Source organism: Eutrigla gurnardus, assembly GCF_963514095.1.
Source record: "Eutrigla gurnardus genome assembly, chromosome: 7".
Classification (NCBI taxonomy): domain Eukaryota; kingdom Metazoa; phylum Chordata; class Actinopteri; order Perciformes; family Triglidae; genus Eutrigla; species Eutrigla gurnardus.
In genome coordinates this window covers 29,322,978-29,345,439 of record NC_139921.1, presented here as the reverse complement: position 1 = coordinate 29,345,439, position 22,462 = coordinate 29,322,978, and the positions used below count along the sequence as shown (strand labels likewise).

Sequence of the window (22,462 nt, the reverse complement as noted above, 5' to 3'; positions counted from 1 at the left end):
CTGGGGACTGGATCCTCCGAGGCACACACACACAAACACACACACAGACACACACACATACACACAAACACACAGACACACACACAGCCTCTTTCAGCACAATTAAATCAGGCATAATCACAGAAAAGCCACACACGCAACTGTGGTGCCCACTCATAGTTTCCCAGACACGAAAGGACACACACACACACACACACACACACACACACACACACACACACACACACACACACACACACACACACACACACACAATGCAGACTCACAAATGAGAGTTGTGTCCATTCAGGCTGCAGTGCATTGTGGGCCGGTGTGCAGCTTGGCAGGAGGAGACGCAGATTCAGCCAAAAGAACTGATTGTGTTTTCTTCTCCTCTGGCCGGTCCACACAGCACTGACCCCATTCAACACACAGACACACACACACTCTCTCACACTCTCTCTCTCTCTCTCTCTCTCTCTCTCTCTCTCACACTCACACTCACACACACACACACACACACACACACAGTACCTGGTACTGTAGATACACAAGGGACTGGATTATTTCGATGAGCACATGTGCATTGAGACAGACAGTAAAATGCATAACGTATGCATATATATACAGACAGGAAGTTCCCCTCGTCCTCATGTCACAGTGAGGTTGCCAGGTTTGACCAAAAACTAACATTTTACATTTACATTGAGGGCATTTATTACGCTCTAATCCGAAGAAACTGCTCTCCCAGATAAGTTAGCTTTAGCGGCGTTTTCCCAGAGCCAGGCTAGCCGTTTCCCCTCGCTTCTAGTCTTTATGCTAAGCTAACCACTAGCACTCAGACAATCTTCTCAACAATAAATACAGTGAAACATTATAAGACGGTGAACAATCTGTTTTTGGCCTTTGGGCCACCTAGTGGTTGTAATGTTTATAATGTATATGGTTGTTGGTTCGTTCACACACTCACACGGTCATATTTAATAACCCACTCGCCCATGCGTGGCTGTTTGATGAGAGCTGTGACATTTCTCCAGATGGATTCTGGGTCATTTAGCGCTCGGCTGCGCAGCGCGGCGCCAAGCTCGTCCTCCAGATATTTTTAGGGACCGTGACTCGTCTTGTGAACGGAGATTAGCCATTCATTGAGACGGGTGGCTTGTTAACGGCTGTGGGCGACACGCGCGCACGCACACACACGCACACACAAACCCCCCCCCCCCCCCCCAAATGAAATTTATGCTTGAGACAGAACGAGTGTTTCATTAAAGTGTTTTATAAAGTAAGGTAGTGATATGAGGTTGTGTGTGTGTGTGTGTCATCAGAAGCCTGGTGGCGTGACCAGAGGGGAGGATCACAGTGTTACACACCACTAATCACACAAATGGGGAGGATCACACGCTATTAACACACACACGCACACACACACACAGATCAGAGTCCTGAACAGATCAATGGGTTAACAGGAGTATGATCACACACACACACACACACACACACACACACTACAAAGCCAGACCTTGTGGCGACAAAGTCACACTTGATTTTCCAAAAATAAACTCCTGAAAAGTCCCGTTTTTGACGCACTTCAGTTCTTAAATTACACGATTTGACACGATGTTACAATTAGAATCATGTCACATTTCATTTCACACACATGGCCAGTCCCATCGCCCTTTGACCCCAACCCGGCGGCCTTACTCTCCGCTGCAATACGGCAAAATGCAAAAAAAAGAAAAGAAAAGAGGAACAATTACAACCGAAGGACCCCCAGAATGGACCTTAGAGTGAATCTCCGTTAAAAAGAGAAAGCCACACAGAAGAGAAACAAGGAGCTGCTGCTAGAACTAATTGCAGGCTTTGATGTTTCCAACTTCATGAGCCCCAAATTAGGAAAAAAGGTTTCCTCAACCCCCTTTTTCTGTTCTCTTCTTTGAAGTAAAACACAATACATTATATCTCTGTTCTCCACATACAACACAATGGACGTCTTTGAAACCGAGCTAATGATAAAAGAGAAATAATGTAGCTCCGGAGGAGGAGGGCTGAAGCAAGTCTAGTCTAGTCTAAGAGACGAAAGGACAGAAAATATAGACAAATGGAAAAAAACTATTTAAAACAATACATGAAAAAAAAAAAATACAAAATAATTTAAAAACTATTTAAAGAATCAAATATATTTTTTAAATAATAGTTAAAGATAAATAAATGAAATACACTAATCAGAAGTATGTTTTTTTCCCTGCCCTTCCCTTTATGTCGAAATCTAGATTTTGTTGTATGTTAATGGAATTTATAAGGAAAGATAAGCAATATTTACATGACTTTTTCTGACTTCTTAAAAAATAGATATCACCATGAAACTTCCCTACTTGATTACTGACATTTAAACACATTTTTTTATTACACATTTTGTATGTTTATGTTTATCTTATCAAAACATGCACAAATATATTTTTCTATTTTGGTCTTCACGTTGACACAAAATAAAAATAAATCCTGATGCTAAAACGGAGTAAAAATAAATGAATTCAATCTTCCAGTCTGGATCATCACGTGGATCCAAGTCCATTACTGGAGCGCCGTGATGGCATAGCAACAGCAGCAACCACCATGAACGGGGACTTCCCACGAGCATCTGTTAAGTGCTGCTGTTTCAAAAAAACAAAAGTGAGATGCAGAGTGGGAAACACTAAACGCCTCCATCTTCTCAGGTACCATGGAAACAGAATGGACCGACTACAGCTCCATCACAGGTTTTAAATGTGCTGCATGCAGGTTATTCCCCCAATGGCCGAGACGAGGAAGAGCTCTCACCCACATTCCTCGGCTCGAGTCCATCTCACAGTTGAACTCATGTCCTATCGAATGACGTAGATGGTAAGATATATCGGGTATGCACATTTTTGAGCCATGATGAGGCCTAAATGTGGCTCACAACAGACTAGTAAAGGGTGATGAGTCAGCAGTGACACGTCAATAAAATAGATTATCAATAAGTGTGAATCATTAGCAGGAAATATCAGGCTGATGGGTGCAGCGGTAAGCAAGATTAGCCACGGACAGACGGACGGACACACAATCGAACGCATGATCTCCCCACGTAAAGTAGCTCACAAAAGGTATAAAGGTGTGTTTTCATTATGACATGCTGCTACTTCTGTCTACCAGCGAGAGGTCAGAGGTCAAGTCTGTCCATAGAACTGTCCCCCCCACAAAGTTTAGTGCTTAAGGTCTCTCTCTCTCGCCTCATTTTTTGCAGACTGTGCCTGAGGGAATTACCCACAAATCACGGTGCTGTGACTTTAAAAGCGGGGGAAGCCCAGAGGAATTAAAAAATAAAGAAAAGGAAAACAAAGACGACGGTGTATTAGATTTACACAGAACCTTTAAGGATCTAAGGTGGAACATAAAACACTTGAAACCGCAGCAATGCAAGCAACCTTTGATTCAGAACCTTTAAGGATTTAAGATGCAGCAATGCAAGCAACCTTTGATTCTGCTTATTGGAAAACGAAGAAACAGATTCTCTGAAAATGACTTCAGCTCAGATCCGATACAATCGGAGATAAAGTGTGTCATCAAAGTAGCGTGACGTAGCCTCGCCGCCACAAATATTTACCAGATGACGTCGGTTAAATGGCTAAGGGTTCAAGGTCTAAGGCCTGAGGGGGGTAGACTGGGACTAGGCCACACTGTTGAGGTAGTAAATACAGAAATCCTCCACACCTCTCCACACTATTGGAGATTTACACAATCAACTAAAAAAACTACTTTTTTTTACTTTTTTAATTTTGTGGTAGAAAGAAGGTGAAAGCAGCAGCGAGTCCTTGGCTGATTTCTGCAGACATCTGGGATTTATTGACATTTCGGTCGAGGAAACTCTCCTTTGATTAGTATTCAGAAATTCTTAAAAACTTTATCAAAAGGAACCAAACACTTAAAGTTGTAATCCCCCCCCCGCGGGACGAGCTTCCCACCATTAGCAGGAAATCGTATTCGTTAGTATTCAAGCCAGCGCTCCAGACTTTACTCGGCTCCGTCCGACGTTTCTCCGAGGACTCGTTGTTGGCGTGGTTCTTCCTGAGCGATGACCTCACTGCTGACCTCACATAGGATCACATGTCGGCTTTGTCCTCCGCAGAAAGCACTTGGGTCGCGTTTCTTTGGTGGCCTTTGTTAACGCGGTGTTAATGATTCTCTAGAAAGGCAGATGGTCTTCTGTTCGCCTCTTTGACTTCATCGCACTTCAGCTCCAGTGGCACTCCGGCGACAGTTTGATGCCACTTTCATGGCTTTTACTTGGAGAAATTAGCGCTGAATTGACTGGAAGTTAATGGCTCCCTGTTTGATCTCTGCGGTTATTATTTGTTTTTAGGTTTTATTGGTTTTACTAATGTTTTATAACGGCCAGGGTTTAATATGAAACGCTCAAGATGATGATTTTTTTTTTGTTAAAATTGTCTCTTTACAATAATTCTTAAAGGAGTCATAACCTGGTTTTATACGTATCCAGCCCCCCTTGGATCGCTTTGGATCAATTCGTAAAACTTATTAGAAAAAAAAAAAAAAATTTTAATCAAACATTGAGCTTGTTCTGACCCTTTTTCGTACCGCGATTTTATCACGCGAGATTACGCGCGAGGTTTTGACTGGTCCGGATGTGCATTGTATAATATGTAATGAGGCGCGCGTTGATTCGCCGCAGGAAGGACAGAGCCGGGGGGGCTTGCCTGCATGCAGACTCCAAAACATAAACAGCCCCCTGTCATGGCGCACACACTAAATGACGAACCTTACGGAATTCAGGCATTTATGTACGAACCAGAGTCGGAACCCGAACCGGAGAGTGAAGAGCCAGAGACGGTTGAAGAGACACGTTTACAGCAGGACGTCAGGTAGCGGACGGGGGGGGGTTGGGTGGTGAAAGAGGGGTGGGCTTATGCAAGTAGCCTCCACGGTGACGTCACCGTAGGCGCAGAATCAAAATCTCGTGCTTTAGGAATGCACACCCTTGTGTGCTATTCCTGTTCGGAAAAAGAGCAGAAGCGAAAAAACGGCGCCACTTTCAAACTCCAGCCTTTCAGGCAAGTTTCAACTGAGGTCAAACACAGATATGCATGTTTTAACAAGAGAAATTGCGATTTCCTGGTGATGACTCCTTTAAGTATTAACTCATCGTAATGTGCAACTGGTGCATGAAACTCACACGAGCAATAACCATTTTATGAAGTGATTATTTTCATTACTAATTAATCTGCTAGTAATATATTTAATTAACCTTTTCAACAAATATTCTCATTAGTTGAACAGGAGGAATGTTTGACATTTTTGTTTAAATAATCACTTAAAGATTTTTTTTAAATTTTATGTCAATGTTAATTGACTAATTTTTAAGAATTTGTTCAAGATATTTTGGTTGCACTTATTTAATGAATATTATTCCCATATGATTCCCTTCCATTTATTTATTTTGTTGGTAAAATGAGTAACAAAGCAGCAGTTTTCCTTCAAGAGGTCACCTCAAGCAAAACTATAAAGACTCCATAAATCAGGAAATCACTTTGTTTTTCCTGGCACATAACGACGCGGTGTCTGGTGGCCGGTAATGGCCGCTCCGTCTTTTATCCCGCGTGGACCGTCCGCCGTTCACATGTCGGAGATACGAGCTTTCCTGCGTGACAGTGCTGATTAATGTGAGCTCACCGGGAGACGCTTTGAGTCACTTGTATGAGGTCGGAGGTCAAACGGCCATCAACGGTGCCGCCGCCACCGGCCTGCGGTGGAAGACTTCTCCGCAGGGGTACTCCATCACCATGGTGACCATGTACATATAAACTGTTCCCTGAGGAAAACGATGGGGCTCTCATGGAGGACGACACACACAAAGTACAATGTAGTAGAAAGTATCATAAAGTGGAAATACTCAAGTGAAGTACAAGTTCTGACTGTCAACAATAAAAAATACTAACTAGAAGCTGAAAGCGATTCGGTGACACTGTGAGAAAATTTCACTCTCCGGCAGAAATCCACTTGCTTTTAGCGTTCCTTAGATATAAAGTATGTTTATTCAGAAATAATTAACCACCAGTGTAATGAAAGTTTGCAACATGTTTCACTACACGCTGAAAAGATGCAAACCAGCCAAAGGGCTTAAAAAAAAGGAGCCCAGTGGAGTTTTTTTTCTTGTAAAACTATTAAAAGTTTTCATTCAGAGAAACTCTCGTTGTGCATCCTCGAGGCCTCAACAGAAATGTTTCCAGCAAACATAAAACGTTGCTCCAGCTAGAACACTCAGAAACAACAGAAACTAGATTTCTTTTAAAAGTTTCTTTTTAAAATGTTTGCAGGCCAATGGGAGGAGAGTTTGTTTCTGAACTTCCTCCTCTTTCTGCTGAATCATGTCTCCTCCTCTTAATCTGCTCTGTCCGTCACGCTGGAAACCCCTCCCACCTCCTCAGCTGAGAACGCATCACTCTCCCTCTGTGTGTGTTGTGAGCCGAGCTTCTCTCACTCTGTAGAGGGTGTTCGTTAGTGGCGTCACACGGGGGTTACGGCCGATAAAACCGTGAGCCAATAGAAATGCTTCTAATCTCTTGCACCAAATAAATACCTCGCGTTGCGTCAATTACGATCACGTAAGACTCAACAAAGTTTTGTACATCGTGAAAGTTTTTCGGAACAGGTTTGATTTTCTGCATTTTTCGCAAATTGTTTGACTACGACGGATAAATTAATGCCACTGTAGGAAAAAAACAGCCGAGAGAAGGGGGCAATAACCTGAGAAAGAAAGTCACAAACTTGCGACGTTATAAAGTTGCAAATTTGCAAGTTATGCTAGCTATTCCCATTCCCATGAATGTATGCATTTATTTTTCGAAGTAATACCTCACATTCGTAAATCACAAACGTCATTGATTGCTGACTGATCTGATCAGGGCTTTGTGTGTTTCCTCATATACACAGTCTGTTTCCGATTAACTAGCTAGCTCTAGCTCCGAAAGTCACTAGAAGTCCCCAGATGACATCATATGCTCATTTGCATATTGGCATTCTAACTGTGCAGCCCCGAGTACTTTTCACTCGTTTCTCGTCCATTCAGCCTCTTTTACGTCAACGTTTCAGAACAATCCTTCTCCTTAATGTCTTTGTGTTCGAGAGGGAGAGAGAGAGAGAGAGAGAGAGAGATATAGAAGAAAAGAGAGAAATGCAATCGCTCATCCGTTCGACGTACTTCGTGACAACTGAAGCACATTCATTAACTTTATCTCTTCTTCGCCTCTCCTGCCCTTCAGCAACGCTTCTCGCTGCTGCAACGCTGTGAGACTCCCTCGCCGGCCGACCCGGACTTCCTCCCCAGATCACTACAGGGGGGGGTCGGGGGTCACGCTAGGACGTAGCATCGCTAGCTCTCTCCTCCTCATCCTCAGCTCTAACCTGCACAAACCTTACAGACGTCAAACCACAAAACTTCACCTCCCTCTCCCATCCATTAGCCTCCTCCTCCTCTTGTCTGTCTCACTTTCTCTCCCGTCCTGTCTCACCCCCTCCTCCCCTCCCTCACCTCACTGCCTCATCCACTCCGACTCTCTCTCTCTCTCTGTTAGGCTATCAGTCTCTGCCGGGCTTAGCGGCTCGTTCCTAATCAGCTTACTGCCAATGAGACTAAGCCTGAGCTGAAAAGGCGATTGAGGGAGGCAGTTTAGCCACTGGCTGACAACTGGCAATAGCCTGGGGGGGAGGGGGGGGGGGGGTCAATAAAACTTAGTGAAGGGGTATAAAATATAAAAATTAAACTAATATATCATGGGTTTTAAGAGAGTGGAGCCCCGACTTGAGAGTGCAGATAGAGAGGGGGACAAAGAGGAAGTATCTCAGCATTAAAGCGTCCCTTCTTTGAGGGAGGGGGGGCCTTCGGCTGCTAAGCTACGCCGCGGCTCCGCGAGGCCACGAGCTACCACAATAGCATCAACTCTTTCAGTGTCAACATTTTCGGTTGCTGGCTGGGCTGTTTTTTCTTTCTTTCTCTGTGGCTAAGCCCGTGGATAAAACTGGGATGTTTTCCAAATGGCCCCGTTTTAGAGTCCCCCCCCCCCCCCCCCTCTAGAAATTCCAGCCCTGGCTGTCCCATTAGTAACAGTGCGCGGCGGCGCGCCTCAGAACAAAGGTTTGGCCGTTGAAAGCCGTTTGGATGGAAAAGGCTGCGGAGGGAAAGCTGAGCCGGATGTCCAGAATCAAAGAGATGCTCTCATTTCTCAGCGCTTCATGAGAAATGGGTTCGTCTGAGGAAGGTGGTGGTGGTGGTGGAGGAGGAGGTGGAGGATTAAATATGTGAACATCTCTCTGGATGAGAGTGGAGGCTAAAGAGCTGAATGTTAATGTACATGGAAATGTGCTCGAGTTAACATGCGACCTGCAGTGTGGAGCGTCACGGCATCGCCGGGCGGGAAATATTAAAAGTACCCAAACCAGTGAGATCATCTTCTCTCAGCTGCCGTTAAGTACAGATTTATAATTCCTCATTGGAGTCGAATCCTCCTTGGATTTAAAGTTAAAATGTTCATTGTGTGCAGATATAATGCTAGGTTTTTTCCTATAGAAGGGTCTCAGGATATCTAAAGATTTCAGATAATTCGTTTCAGGTTAATTAACTATGCAACATCTATTAAACGTGTGTCCCTCTCCAAGGATCTTGACGGAAAGTATTATTACTGAAATACTGTAGTTAAGTAAAACAATTGCATGTACTTGCAGTGGTTTTCTCACTCATGTCATGAAGGAGAGTACTTTTGATGCAAGCAAAACCCTACAATAATAATACGAGTATAAAGTTATTTTTTTGTTTCCTTTTGATTAATACAAATAAACTTATATATTTTGTTCCTATAATGCATGATTATATTGTTTGATTAATGCATGATTATTATATTTGAATGCAAGCAGAGTATATTATCCAAATGAATATAACTTTTAATGAGTATCTTTGCTACTTTTACTTATATTCAGACAAAAATATTGTGCCGTTTCCTCCACTACAGTCATCTTCCACCTGCAGTTACTTTACATATTAAGATTTTACAACCAAAGTACGTGATCACCATCTGAATTATGATGCATTGTTATAGATTCAACGAGTATAAAGAGCAGTTAAAGAGACAATACTGGACTGCTGATTCCTCTTTTGTGAGTTTTATATTCCACTGCCGCACGACTGAAATTGGATTTTTAATGTAATTTATACAGATTTACAACATAAATATGAAAGGGGAATAATAAATACTTTTCAAAGTTAAACATACTGCAAGTTTAAACTGAAGAGGAAACTTTCAATTCAACACTGATGCCTCTATATGACCTACATCTGTAAATGAGACCATCAACCTATTTCTATACGGTTATTCTTAATACGTGTCATCAGACTAAATCATTACTGGGCCGCTGGAGGGACGGAGAACCAGAACCAGGACAGAACAGGGCAGAATGTCACACCCCGACGGAGGAAAACGAGCAGTTTTCTAAAAGGGACTCTGGTGCTCAGAAACACTACCGCTTTTGTCCACAGGGGCCGCCAAAATCAAAGTAAATGTTGCTTATAATACTTTTACTAAAATTTAAAAAATACATGAATTTACTTGCAACAGAGTATTTTTCCATTACTTGTACTATAGTAAAAATACAAAGAACCGTGACCACATTTGTCATTTAGCTCTAAAACTGCACACTCAGCTTTTATAATGAAAAACCCTTAATTCCTGAAAAGCTCACGTTTTGCAGGAAAAAGCTTTTAACCTCATCAGGGATCTGTGGTTGGTCACGTGGCCGAGTGTGTGTGTGTGTGTGTGTGTGTGTGTGTGCGTGTGTGTGTGTGTGTGTGTGTGTGTGTTGGGGGGGGGGGGGGGGGGGGGGGGTACAGAGGTTGGGTGGGCTGGGCCTGGCACCACCCATGACCCTCTCCGTCTACTAACCTCCGCCAGCATCCGACTGCTCATTGGATGGCGTTTGCAGGAGGGGGGAGCACTGGAGGGGGGATCAGAGGCTTGCAGGGAGGGGCTGCAAACCACGGACAAATTATACACCCTCCCCTAACACAGCTGGTCACATAACACGGAAAAACATCCTCCTCCACCGAGTAGGCAGGAAAATATGATCCGACCCCCCCACTTCTTCCTGCTGCTGTGAAGTTTTACTTTAAAACACTGACTTTCTGACTTTCTCTTGACACCTGCTCTCACCTGCTCCCCCCCCCCCCCCCCCCTTCCTCTGCTGCCGTTTTTCTCTGCACAGCTGCATGGAGAGAAGTGGTGGCAGCAGCAAACATCTGGCCAGGAAAACTGCTGAGTTCTCGGGTTTGAGCGCTCGGCGGAGTCTGTGAGTCCGATTTACATTTCTGTAAAGCATCACAGACTAAGTGGTCGCCTCGACTCCCCCCCTCCTCGTTCTGAGGGGGAAATGCAGCGAGGAGTTCTATTTTTCTTTCTCTGGAATCAGACACGTTCTCTAAAAACAGAAGATGGGGGAAGAAAAAATGCTTTGAATGGAGGGGGGGGGGGGGGGGGGGGGACAGATGAAGGAGCAGAGGAGCGAGGGGGGGGGGGATATCACTGGAGGGCAATTATCTGGGCTATTTCTGGAAGACTGCTTTTCCATCCTCCAGTAGGGATGGAGGGAACAGGGAGGGTCTGTTTGGCAGCTGGCTGGAGGAGGTGGAGACGGGAGGAGGAGGAGGAGGAGGAGGAGGAAGAAAGAAAGGAGGACATGGGACGTCTAGAAAACGAGTGCAGCTGGGATCTTAAGGGCCGAGTTAGTCGGAGTGAAAGATGATTAAAAGGAGTGGGAGGATGAAGCGATGAAGCCGGCCTTCAGCGAGTAAAGTGGACCTCTAAAAATAAAACTCACGGTGTCAAATAAAGCACACGGGAATATTAAAGCTGGGCAGATATCTACTTTTTGTCACAAAGAAAACCATTTTAGGTTTAGTGGAGACATCATCGGTCGACTAATTAGGCGTGCTACAGGAAGTATCTGTACATACGAGCATCAATGAGCCACGGCTGCGTTTTATCGTGTAACACCGTGTTTCACAACAGCGGCATCAAATATTCACTTTTCCCACAGATTCAAACTTTTTCAAACCAGCTTCTGATCCCTCGACTACAGTCATTTCTCTCCACGTAGTGAGTTCAGCCCAAAGGAAGAGAAAACATAATTACGTTCCTGTAATCGACTAATCAAACTGAATTAAATCCCCACCTGACCTTTAAAAACAACAACACGTGAAGCTGAAATGTCAACTTCCAGCCTCTCTCTGTTTACTCAAACCCGCTCTCATCAAACTCGTCGTCACGGCGACTCCTCGCCGCTCGTTTCTCGAGTCCCGCCATCCAACTCGAGGCACATTTACACCATGTTTTAAGTGCAAACACTTGAGCGGAAAGAGATCAAGAGAGGAGATGAAAGAGGCGAGGAAAAAAAAAAGACAAGACAAGAAAGGCAAAGAACTCGTTAGTTGAGAAAAGCCCAAAGCGAGAGCCGACCTGATGGTGCAGAGTGATAGGAGGAGGAAGGAGGCCCCGTGGCCGCTGCTGAGGGCTTTTAACTGACAGACACGGCGAGGAGTAGAAAAGGAGGCAAGAGGATGGAGGACCAAGAGAGAGAGAGAACAAAAAAACAAAACGGAGATAAAACTTAAAAGTGGAGTGAAGACGACGGAGACAAATTTGGAGGCGAGAAGATGGGAAATAAAAGTGTGAGGAAATGGAGGGGAAAGAACAAGAAAGCAATAAAAGACAGTGAAGAGGAGGAAAGTGGGAGGTAAATGGAGGTGGGGATGGAAGGAGGAGAGTGAAGAAATGATGGCGGCGAGGTAAATGGGATTGTTTTTAGGAATTGCTTTTTTCAGGTGGTCGCCCCGAAGGCAGCGACAGATCTGGAGACAAAGACCAGACGGCCCACACATAAAGGTAGAGAAGCTCTGCAGCTCCTAAATCATGAACTCTCACTTATTCCTGTAGCAGGACGGAAAAATCACATTTTCATTTATCTTACAGTTACACAGAAATGGCAATGAAAGAAGGAAGGTGCTACATTTTGAACGAGACGACTAACTTTTTAAAAAATCGTTATTTCTCCCGCTGTGCGATGTCAACAGTCCTGATTCCCAAACGAGAAGGATTTGTAGAGATTTATTAAAAAAGTAGTCAAGTTGGGGAGTCAGAAGCCCTCGCGGAAATATCGGGTAACGTCTGGGAGTCTATTAACGCTGGATATTGACTCTCAAAAATCTATAGTTCATCATTCATCAACCTTTTGTCGGTTAAGTCGTTAAAGCCATCTATTTGAGTGACTGCCGGGGAACACGGCGCATGAGAGGAGCTCGACTAAAAACGCTGCTTTCCAAAGAAATACAGAGATATAGATGGACTTATTGTTCTCATCTTTCTACACTATGATGACACTTTGTGTAGTTCAGGGGCCAAACAAGAGCCATCGATGGGCGTCCGACTGAGGGCCTAAGAAGAGAAGACATTGAGGGACAGGAATAAGTGGAAGAAGAAGAAGAGGAAGCTCCAGGCTGATCTCTCCAGAGCACGATGCAGAGCATCCGAACCACAGAGAGGAGCACTGGGATCAGCCGGGACCCTGGAGGAGGACCCGGCAGGGAGGGGGGAGGGAGGGGAGGCACAAAGCCTCGAGTGTAGCCCCTCGGCGAGGCCTCGAAACAAGGCACAATGGCTGCACTGTCAGCAGGCCTCCTCCTGCACTTTCATAGGTCTCCCTGACACCAGGCCTCCCCCCCCCCCCCTCCACACTTTTTTATAAGCAGCACAACAACCTTTTCAGGGGCCGGAGCAACGGTCTGCTCCTCCGCCGCCGCCGGCGGCCTGAAAGAGCCCATTCTGGTGCGGACGGTTGGCGTTTGAGATGAGTTTTTGTTCGTTGCAGTGCTGCCGACATGCTCCGAGAGAATGGAGAGATTATCACCATCTTGTTGCCCATCGCGAGGCCGCGGGGCATTCTAGCTGCTCCTAATGGCTCGTGGGTTAGAGCCGCTGGAAACAAGAAAACAACAAGAAGAAAGACAACACCACAGGGGTCGAAAACATTGTTGTGCACTCAACGTGGCAAAAAGTGCCGAGTTCAGCGATGTCGGGATAAATGGACGGAGCGAGTTCCCATTCAGGAAGAGAGAATGAAAAGCGAGGGAATGAATGATTCACAACGGCGACGGTTGTGAATCATTCATCAACAGGAGATGGGAAAGCGTTTTTAAAAATTCAAACGGAGGTGGAGCGCTTCGGGAGAGAGAGAGGTGCCCATTCTTAAAAACACAGCAGACAGGTGAAGCCCCGACTTCAGACGGGATCACAGGAGGAAACATGAAACCGGAGCTTCATTCATGGAAGAGATCCGCCGTCCTGGCAGCAGCCATTAGCCAACTGGAGCGGCTCAAATCCAGCAGCTCTGCTGGAGTCCACCGCCATGTTGTTGTTGTTGTTGACGCGGCTGCTGCTTGCAAACTACCATAAATACCGGGGTCAAATTGTGCATTAAGTTTGTCGTCTCCAGGCAGAAAATCGTATTTTTGCAGAATAGAAGAAGCTGGAAAACATCTGGAAAAGATGCTTTTCTGGACCGGAGACCAAATTCAACATACAGCGTGTCGCCATAGCAACACGACTTTAGGAGTAACGGAGGTCACATGGTGGCTGGAGGTCAAGCACAAGCGAGTGGGAGAACTACGGTGGCCTGCAGGGTTTGGTTTGTCCTGGGTTACCCTAGAAATGTGGGCGGAGCCACGCCCTACGTAGGCATGAAGGTGCTCGCTCTAAGCCAACGATTCTTTGTTTCAGGTGAATGTACAAAAACGCAGTTATGAATATTATTAATTCATATTTGTGGCTCTTTAATCTGACGATTGTTTCACACATTATTTAATTGGTCATAAAAAGTCTATAAATGTCTTGATTTGACAGTTTAATATGATGCAAAACAGAGAAAAGCAGGACATCTCTGTATTTTTGCATTTGACGAGTTCTTTTTCTGCCATTTTTTCATGAAAAATTACTTTAACGAGTCGCAAAATAGTCTGCGGCTGTTTTTTTCGGCCGACTCCACGTTGCAGCTCTAATGGGAACATCGACCAAAAATAGATGTTTGAATCGTTTATTTCTTCTTTTTGGGGCCAGAACTATTACAAATTAGACATGGAGTCTGATTTGTGGCGTTTTTAAATCTCGGTATGAAGTGTTTTCATTTGGTCGTCATGGCGTTGGATGGAGGATAATTACGACACTTGAAACCTCATCAGACAGACAGACAGGCAGGCAGACAGACACCAACACACTGTATCACATAGCCAGCTCCATTGTGCCGAGGCCGACCTCTGACCCCCCCGCGGCGGGGCCTGAGCACAAAGGCAATTTCCCCACGACGATCAATAAAGCATCACATTACCACCTCCTAAACGGGAAGTGCTGTAATGTATCATAATCTGTGTCATCAATCACCTTGTCAGAAGAAGAGTGTGATTTCTTCTTATTATTATTCCCCAAGATGGCGGCTCTCCATTTTGAGGTTTATCGCCATTTATTTTTGGACATTTTTGTTCCATCTTCGTAAATGTGTTTGTTTCCTTTTTTTTAATGTAACCGTTTATTTGGGTGTTTAAAGCTTCTATGTTTCCCAGCACCAGAGTCCCTGTAGAAAACCTCTCATTTTGCTGCAGCAGGGTCTGACAGTCTAGTTCCCCATAGTCCTGGTTCTGGTTCTGCTGTGTCCCTCCAGGGAAAACTCGACAATATGTCCGACAATCGAGCTACCAACCCCGAGCTTGAGCTGCAGCATAAACTATCAACTTATGCGACAAAGTCTGAGAGGAAATGAAACGGTTTCATTCTTGACCCATTTTCCACTCAGAATCCTTAATGTCCGTAACGTGTTTGTTGTCTTGTTTTTATCCCTCTACATCCCACGTCGCACAGTGGAGAGCCGAAGCGACAGACCCATTTAGACGAAGAGCATTTTATGAATTTGACTTTGCTATAAAAGACTCCCCGCTGCAATAAATGAGAAATAAATAAGAAAAATAAGCAGACTCCTGGGTGGGTCCGAGACCAAATACAGTGAATTATCCCAGCGCCCAGGACAGGGTTTTACGGAGGTCTAGCAAACTGCAACCATATGACTAATCACAGAATGAGGGGTAACAATGGGGGGGTTTCCCTTAATCACTAAACAGCCGCCTCTATAGGAGCCCCCCCCCCCCCCCCCATAACACTTCGAGATGGTACCTAAAACCAAGACTCACTGAAAGGGCTTTAAAAACAGAACCATAGGAAACCAATTTCCTCCTACACCAAACAAACCCCTCAGCTTTTCTCCTCGCTGCAGAAAACCCATTAAAGTCGCCTGAAAGGTTCGGTGAGGATCAGCCCTGTGAATGCATGTTGTGAGAGGAGGAGGAGGAGGAGGGTGGGAGAGCAACAGCCAGAGACAAATCCTGGCAGAGGAAGGAGAGAAAATCCCTCAAGTTGAGAAGCAAAAAAAAAAACGGAGCATCTGTCCTCCTGTCGCAGGTGATTATTCTGGGCGACGGGAGAAGTGCCGCCTCATCATTACGGCGTGAAGCCACCGCCACGTGCCAGAAAAAAAAGGAAAAAAAGGAGGGGTGTGAGTTTGACCACGAGTGGCAGACGAAGAGCAAACGCTCCACATCCATCTCGCCTTGGTTCAGACGAGCATCTGCTGTTTGCCCCGAGGATTATTTACCGCTTCGGGGGACGAAAGCAAACAATTAAATATGGATTCATGCACTTAACGTGTTGGTTGTCATGTTTGTGTTGGTGGACATTACAGGTAGCAATGATCTGATTACATTCAGGGGGTACTTAAGGTGACGGGGAAGGAATGGACAAGGACCTCTTGGAGATGTGAGAACACACGGTTCTCTTTGTGTTTGTGATGCGTTTGATACGACGACACTAAAACAAATGGACACTTGGATGCAAAGAGAAAATTAGCATCCATCTATCTATCTTACACATTAAAAGGCAGTTTACAGGTACGAGTGTCTGTCAGATCCGTTTCCAGGCTGATGTCCGGTGGTGATTTATTTCATCATCATTTACACTATAAAATGTCAAAATCTTGTGCAAGAAAAAGGCTGAATCAAGACTTAAAAACCATAATCGAGGACGTAGTCATGGTAACGTCACTCATTAGTTTGTGGACTGCTGTTTTGAAGCCTCGAGCTGCTGTGATTTTTCTTCTTTTTTTTTTGCAACCGGTGAAGGAAATGACCATATTTGGACCGGAGGAGTCCAAAACTCAAAAGATATTCAATTCACGACGACGTAAAAACACAGAAAAGGAGCCAGTCTTGATTTTTTTGGGGCATTTCTGTTTGTGAAGCGTCTAGCCTCCATCCACACACAATCACACTGTTAAATGTCACCAGTCCTGTTCCACTGGAACGGCGTGGAAGTACGAGCTGACTCGTCCTCTTTGAGCTCATTCCCCCAGAATGACTTCTGGAAATGTCCTGAACCCGTTTTCAGGAACGTAAAGACATCAGTCGGGAGAGCTTCCCCACATATGAAGGGCTGCAGCTGCATCTCTCTGTTATTCTGGATTTGATAAACCTGAACTTACTCTTATGATGTGTATTCATAAAACGTCCACCAACCTTTTTCCCAGGGTGCTGAGCGGCGTGCTGAGGCTGAGCGGCGTTCGGGCGGGCTTGCGGCTGCGTCCGGTCAGCTTGGCGGCGGACGGCTCCCTCTTCGGGGACTCGGCCTTGTGAGCCGGGCTGGAGCCGGGCTTGATGTTGAGGTCCTTCAGGACGTCGTAGTTGATCTTGGTGGAGATCCTCTTCTGCTCCAGCATCTTCCCGATGGCCTCGTCCGCCGTGTCGGCTCGGATCGGAGGGTGCTTCCTCGGGGGTCCTCTGGGCTGAAAGAACCATCATCGGAATCAGCCAAAAACATGACGGCGTCGCTGAGAATCCACATTTTAACAACAAGATATGTAGTCCAACTTGACTAAACTGGGTCCAACTCCAATCAGCCGACGAGGGTCAAAGGGTCAATATTTTTGTGTTCCTATTAGAGCAATTAAAAAGATCTACCAGAGGAACACATTCCTGTAATCAGCCATTCATCTCAATTAGGACTCCAGATTGAGGTCGTCACCCCCGATTCAGTGATTCCACATTCACCTTGACGATCACGGCCACAGAAAAGATGACTTTCTCTTCGCCGGGAAAAACACATTCCGTGCAACAATCAGCAGGACGTTAAGTGTTTGAAATCAGAAAAAAAGGGGATGCTCTCATCGGGAGGCTCCACGTCTCATTAGATGGCTGGTCCCCTGCAGTTAATCCAGCTAGTTAAAGCCAGTCAACAGATGTCGGGTTAACAAACAGGGGCCCAGTAATGGGATATGCGAGGGAACCATCCGTCTGTCTCACTCTGCATGATGGACGTTTTGGATTCTTACAGATTTTACTTTGAGATTTTTAGTGTCAATTAATGTGTCAGTCAACCGTTTCCCCGTCAACATGATGCAACAGATGCTCCAAGTCCAGCTTCCTGTTTGGAGCCCCGACAACTTGCCCACCTCCTCATCTTAAAAGTCTTTTACCTTCTTTTCTTTGTAGATCCCGAGCGCCTTCTCCTTCGCTATCTTGGCCTCCTTCTCTGAAAAGCACAAACAAGAAAAAACACACTAAACTGCCAGATAACAACGTCGACGGGGAATTACCGTAGGACGCGAGTTTCAGCCGGAGGAGCGACTCTCCTTTCTGGCTGATCAAACGCTCGCGGTGGAAGGTGACGACGTTTGGGACGCCGCTGAGGAATACAAAAAGGTACCTTTCTGCTCTTTGAGGTAGTCGGAGTTCTCTGCCATCCACAGCGCCGTCTTCACTTTGATTTCAGTGTCACTCAGCAGATACTGCAGGGAGGGAGAACAAACGATTGTATCGCGTTAATGCTTTTTTCTCTTCATCTTTCTGCTGCCTGTACCTGTGTCATACTGCAATATAATACAACGCAGAGTTCATTTATGTATTTAATATTCCATTTTTACTAATAACTAATAAATCTAAACATTTTTAGTTTAATGATACTTAACTTCACAGAGTGAGAACTATCATTTGAGGGAGTTAGAATGTGATCCACCATACTTTAAAGGAAGTTAACTAATATTAACTTTGACCAGGTGTGTCAAACCGATCCAGTAAAGGGCCGCTGTGGCTGCAGGTTTTCATTCCAACCAAGCAAGAACACACCTGATCCAACCAATCAAGGTGTGAAGGCAAATCAGGTAGGTGAATAAGTCGAGTCAGGTGTGTCCTTGCTTGGTTGGAATGAAAACCTGCAGCCACAGCGGCCCTTTACTGGATCAGTTTGACACACCTGACTTTGACTCTTCATAGATTTCTTTTAGCTACCAGAGGAGGAGAAAGAAAGTTTAAGGCACTTCAGCCTTGGCTTCACTTTTAAGATCTTGAGTTTAATTAAAAAGCACAGGAGGAACCACAATCTTCTAAATGTGGCGTCCCACAGGGCTCTACACTGAGCCCAGTTCTTTTCAGCCCGTACATGTTACCACATGGCAATATTATCAGAAATCGGAGCATAATCTACGCTGAGAACTTACTGAAAGTTATTTTTTTAGAGCTTTTAAAGTGTCTTCAGGAAACAGAATTTAGTTCAATAAGGAAGAAGAATTTTTCAGGAAATTGATGATGCTGCACTTGTGCGTTTCTATCACAGTGGATCTCAACATACCAGCTCTATCTCGCTGTCATCTATCCCGCTCAGGTCCAGCTCCCCGTTGTCAGCAACACCATCTGTCATCGACACACACAAAAAAACGGACACGCTTAGAACATTTGCTGCAACGTACATTTTCCACGCCGGCTTCCACGTCCCAGAGGGGCGAAACAGGAAGCGGCAGCTGGCGTTTGGAAATTCCATAAAAAAAAAAGAAGCATCTCCAACATCCTGCTGCATCTCGTCCTGGTGGAGCATCTTCCATCGAGGGTTAATCAGCAAACAAAACGCACTGTGACTTCTGATAAGACGTTAATAGGCTTAACTCGCCTTTAAGCCGATCTACCTTAAAAAACACACTTTTTCAATTACGATACGCTTCCTAGATTGCAGCGCGCTTTAGGGGGGCATGGAGAGATGCTGAATCGGCAATTTGCATTATTTATACAGCCCCGCTGATGCTTTTACCTGTGATGGAGATGACTTTTTTTGTAAAGAGGCATTTTAAAATCACCAAGTGTGTTCACATGGTTCAATTTTGGGCAGAGAAAGGTTGAAAGAAAATGCGATTTCCAAAAAAGGAAACAAAAAAAGGAGGGAGGGCTTTCACTCCAAAGATCCTCCACCTTGATTAGCTGTTTCGGGAACAAAGTGAAACTCTACTTCAGGCTGCCTGCAGACATCACAGTCAATCAAACAGGAGTGAAGATGGATGTTCTTTTTGCAGGTTTATAGGAGTCGTTTAACTTCAGTCAGCTTTCTGCCTTTTGACATGTTCACAGGGGCCTTTTCCTTTTCCTTTCCTCGGAGTTCAAACTCCCAACAGGGCGGCGGTGGCGGCGGCTTCAAAAGGCTGCCACCGGAGTCCACAGGCAGCCTCCCCCGCCTCGTTAAGGTGCGCTGACAGGGAGGCGGGAAAACACCCGTGAAAAAAGGGTGTGTCGGGGAGGTGAAGCGAAGGGGGAATAATCTAGTCAGCCATTTGAGTTCAGTTAGCAGCTTCCTTAAAAAAAAAAGAAAAAAGAAATAGACAGCACTCCAGAGGGAAGAGACAGGTCAGCCGCTATCTGCCGGGCCCAGCCCTCTAAGAGCTTCCTCCCCATGAAGTGTGGGGGGGAGATAAGATGGAGACAAGCTCCTGGGAGAGATTGGCAGCTCTGGGGGGAGGCAGCGAGACTAAGAGCTGATAACGGCGGTTCTCAACCCCCGGAGAGACGAGGAGGGAGGGAGCAATTACCGAGTTATTATTCAGTCTGGCTTCCACGGATCTGCGCTCGCTAATTTGATAAGAAAACCCATAAAAATTGTTCTTAGGGAGCGGGCTGCAGAATCTGTAAAGACCTCGGACGTCGGAGAGGTTGTCGGGGGGGGGGGGGGGGGGGGGGGTAAAGTTGAAATATAGGTCATTTTTGTCATTTTACCGACCAGATTCTAGCAACCTAATGTCATGTATTTAACGTTATTTGACACATTGGTTCAGCCGGCTCGTGCACTCATTGGTGGTTTCTGATCCCTGATGTAGAGACCAGGCGGTCCAGGAGACAGTCCAGGTCTAGACTTGAACCCAGGATGTCACAAAGTACTTCAAAGATGCCCAAGTTTTGGTGCTAAAAAGCCAAACTGTACAATAAAAACGTATGATTTAAATCAGGAAATACAGACTACAGACTCTCACATTTCCAAGTGTTTCTTTCATATTCACGTCGTCTCTGAAATGAAATGAAACACCTCGACAACAGAGGGATGCTAACTCTCTTCTTCACAGGCCATCGCCTCCTGCCGTCTGAACTCTTCATTAACATTTCATCCTCGGTTTCTCGTTCTGCTTTCGGAACAAGTAACGACATTGTTCGTGCTGACCGGCCGTCGCTCCCCGAGCTGCTGCTCTGACCGAGGAAATCGGTTTCTCTTTTTTTTTTTATGATCGTCTGATGAATTCAACATAAACGCAGGTTACTGCCAACAGCTGCTTCTCAACTTTACTGCCACTAGGATGGACCGTGACTGGGCAGATCACGTCATCGTCAAAAAGAAGGCCGGGTTTTAAGATTTACTCTGGAGACTTTTTGGTGAGATTAACGTTGGAGGATGAAACGGAGAGAAAACACAGTTTTGAAGTGGACATGCTAAGAATAGAAAGCTAATCCTGCACAGCTGATCGACTTGAATGTCTCAAAACTAATCAATATCTTACTTTATGAAGAGAGAACACCTTCATGGAAATACTTGCACAAACAAGAATAATGAAGGACTTTCTATTTGTTATTAAAAAATTTAATTGAAGTTCTTGCCGGTACTTAAACACCAACCTCCATCACATCATAATATTATTCTCCTTTAAAACAAAAAAAACAACAACAAAAAACACCTTAATGTTGAAATGAATTAGTTTCAAAATAAAAGTTTTGTTTAGAAATTAGCAGAAAAGTACAACCAAATTTGAATCGACAGCAGTTCAGTGACGATATCTTCCTGACTGGGAAGCCAGAAAGAAGATTTTTGTGAATTTTTCCAGTGGATAACTCATTTTTCTGTAACCCGCGGACGAAACAAACAACCCTTGTGTCAGCCGTAACCAACGATGTTGGTCTCGGTGATGACGGGGTTTTTGCGGGTCCCTCTTCCCGGTGACTCCTGAGAACTGGGACCACACCGCTGTACTTTCACCCCCCGGTTATGAATCAGCAGCACGGATTCCTTTCTGTGGTTTAATGGTCACAGTTTGAACAGCTGAACTCAGTGTCCTGGCAGGTTAACACATTTCTCTCCACAATGAAAACCTGACAACGGGCTGAAGAGAGAAAGGAAGAAGACAACGGTCTTTAATTCCACGTCTGTAGAGTGTGGGTATAAGTGCCCAACGACTCGTCTGCTCTCCTTTCAGAAGGAGAATGAATCGGCTGCAGGGACGAGTTGTGGTCTTCTTCAACCAAATTAAACATCTTCTTTGTAAGAAAAGAACTAAATATCTGCAGCCCTCATCACTGGAAAACAGCTGAGGGCCAAAAGCACTGAAGAAGAGAAGGAGAAGAAGTAGAAGTGGATTACATCATCTCATTAGCAGAAGAAGAAGAAAAAAATGTGGTTAAGACTCACAGCACATTCCTGAAACTTCTAAATCCTCCAGGAGAAAGTGAAAGCGTTTCCCTGGCGACCTTCTACGCAGTGAGAAAATAGTTTCCCCTTCCTGTCCACGCTGACAGTCGGAGCCTGAGGTCTTTTGGCAACAGCTCAGTAACTCAGAGCTCCAGCTCTGCCTGCATATCAATACAGAAAGTTTAAAAAAATAAAAATAAAAAACAGGATTCCCCTAACATATGCTCTCCAACAGCGAATCCCTCCGGAGACACCTCTAACCTCGCAGCGAGGGGAGAGCACAGCGAAGGATCCGGCCTCCAAGAGACGAGAAAAGCACTCTAGCAATAAAATGAAGACGAGGAGAAGAAGGGATGGGAGAGACGACGGCTTTAAATCATCGTTCCGACTATTAATCTGAATTATTCATCCGTTTTACTGGAGAAATGCCAATGTCATTTTAAACAATGCACTTAAGGAAAAGGGTCAGTTCATCCAAATTACAACAACATCTCACCTCCAGCGATGTCTAATGATGCAGATGGTCTCTGGCTTTATTATTAAAGGCTGTATTTTTGTCCCCACTCGGGATTGCAAACACAAAACCCTGAAATATTTGGAATATGTTTCAA

At 45.0% G+C, this 22,462-nt stretch overlaps 1 protein-coding gene across 3 annotated transcripts in view; it reads right to left on the bottom strand.

Annotated features, from left to right (window-relative positions):
* The window catches only part of brf1a (BRF1 general transcription factor IIIB subunit a), a 77,084-nt gene that overhangs the window by 13,879 nt on the left and 40,743 nt on the right, over window positions 1-22,462 (bottom strand). For all 3 annotated transcript variants that reach the window (XR_014597346.1, XM_084012615.1, XM_084012616.1), the window contains exons 13-16: window positions 18,771-18,832; window positions 17,850-17,931; window positions 17,620-17,675; window positions 16,664-16,929 (exon numbers count right to left, since the gene is read on the bottom strand). Coding sequence is in view for 2 of the 3 variants with exons in the window: in XM_084012615.1 (XP_083868741.1) it covers window positions 16,664-16,929; window positions 17,620-17,675; window positions 17,850-17,931; window positions 18,771-18,832 (466 nt within the window). In the remaining variant the exon portion in view is untranslated. The remainder of the gene's footprint in view (window positions 1-16,663; window positions 16,930-17,619; window positions 17,676-17,849; window positions 17,932-18,770; window positions 18,833-22,462) is intronic.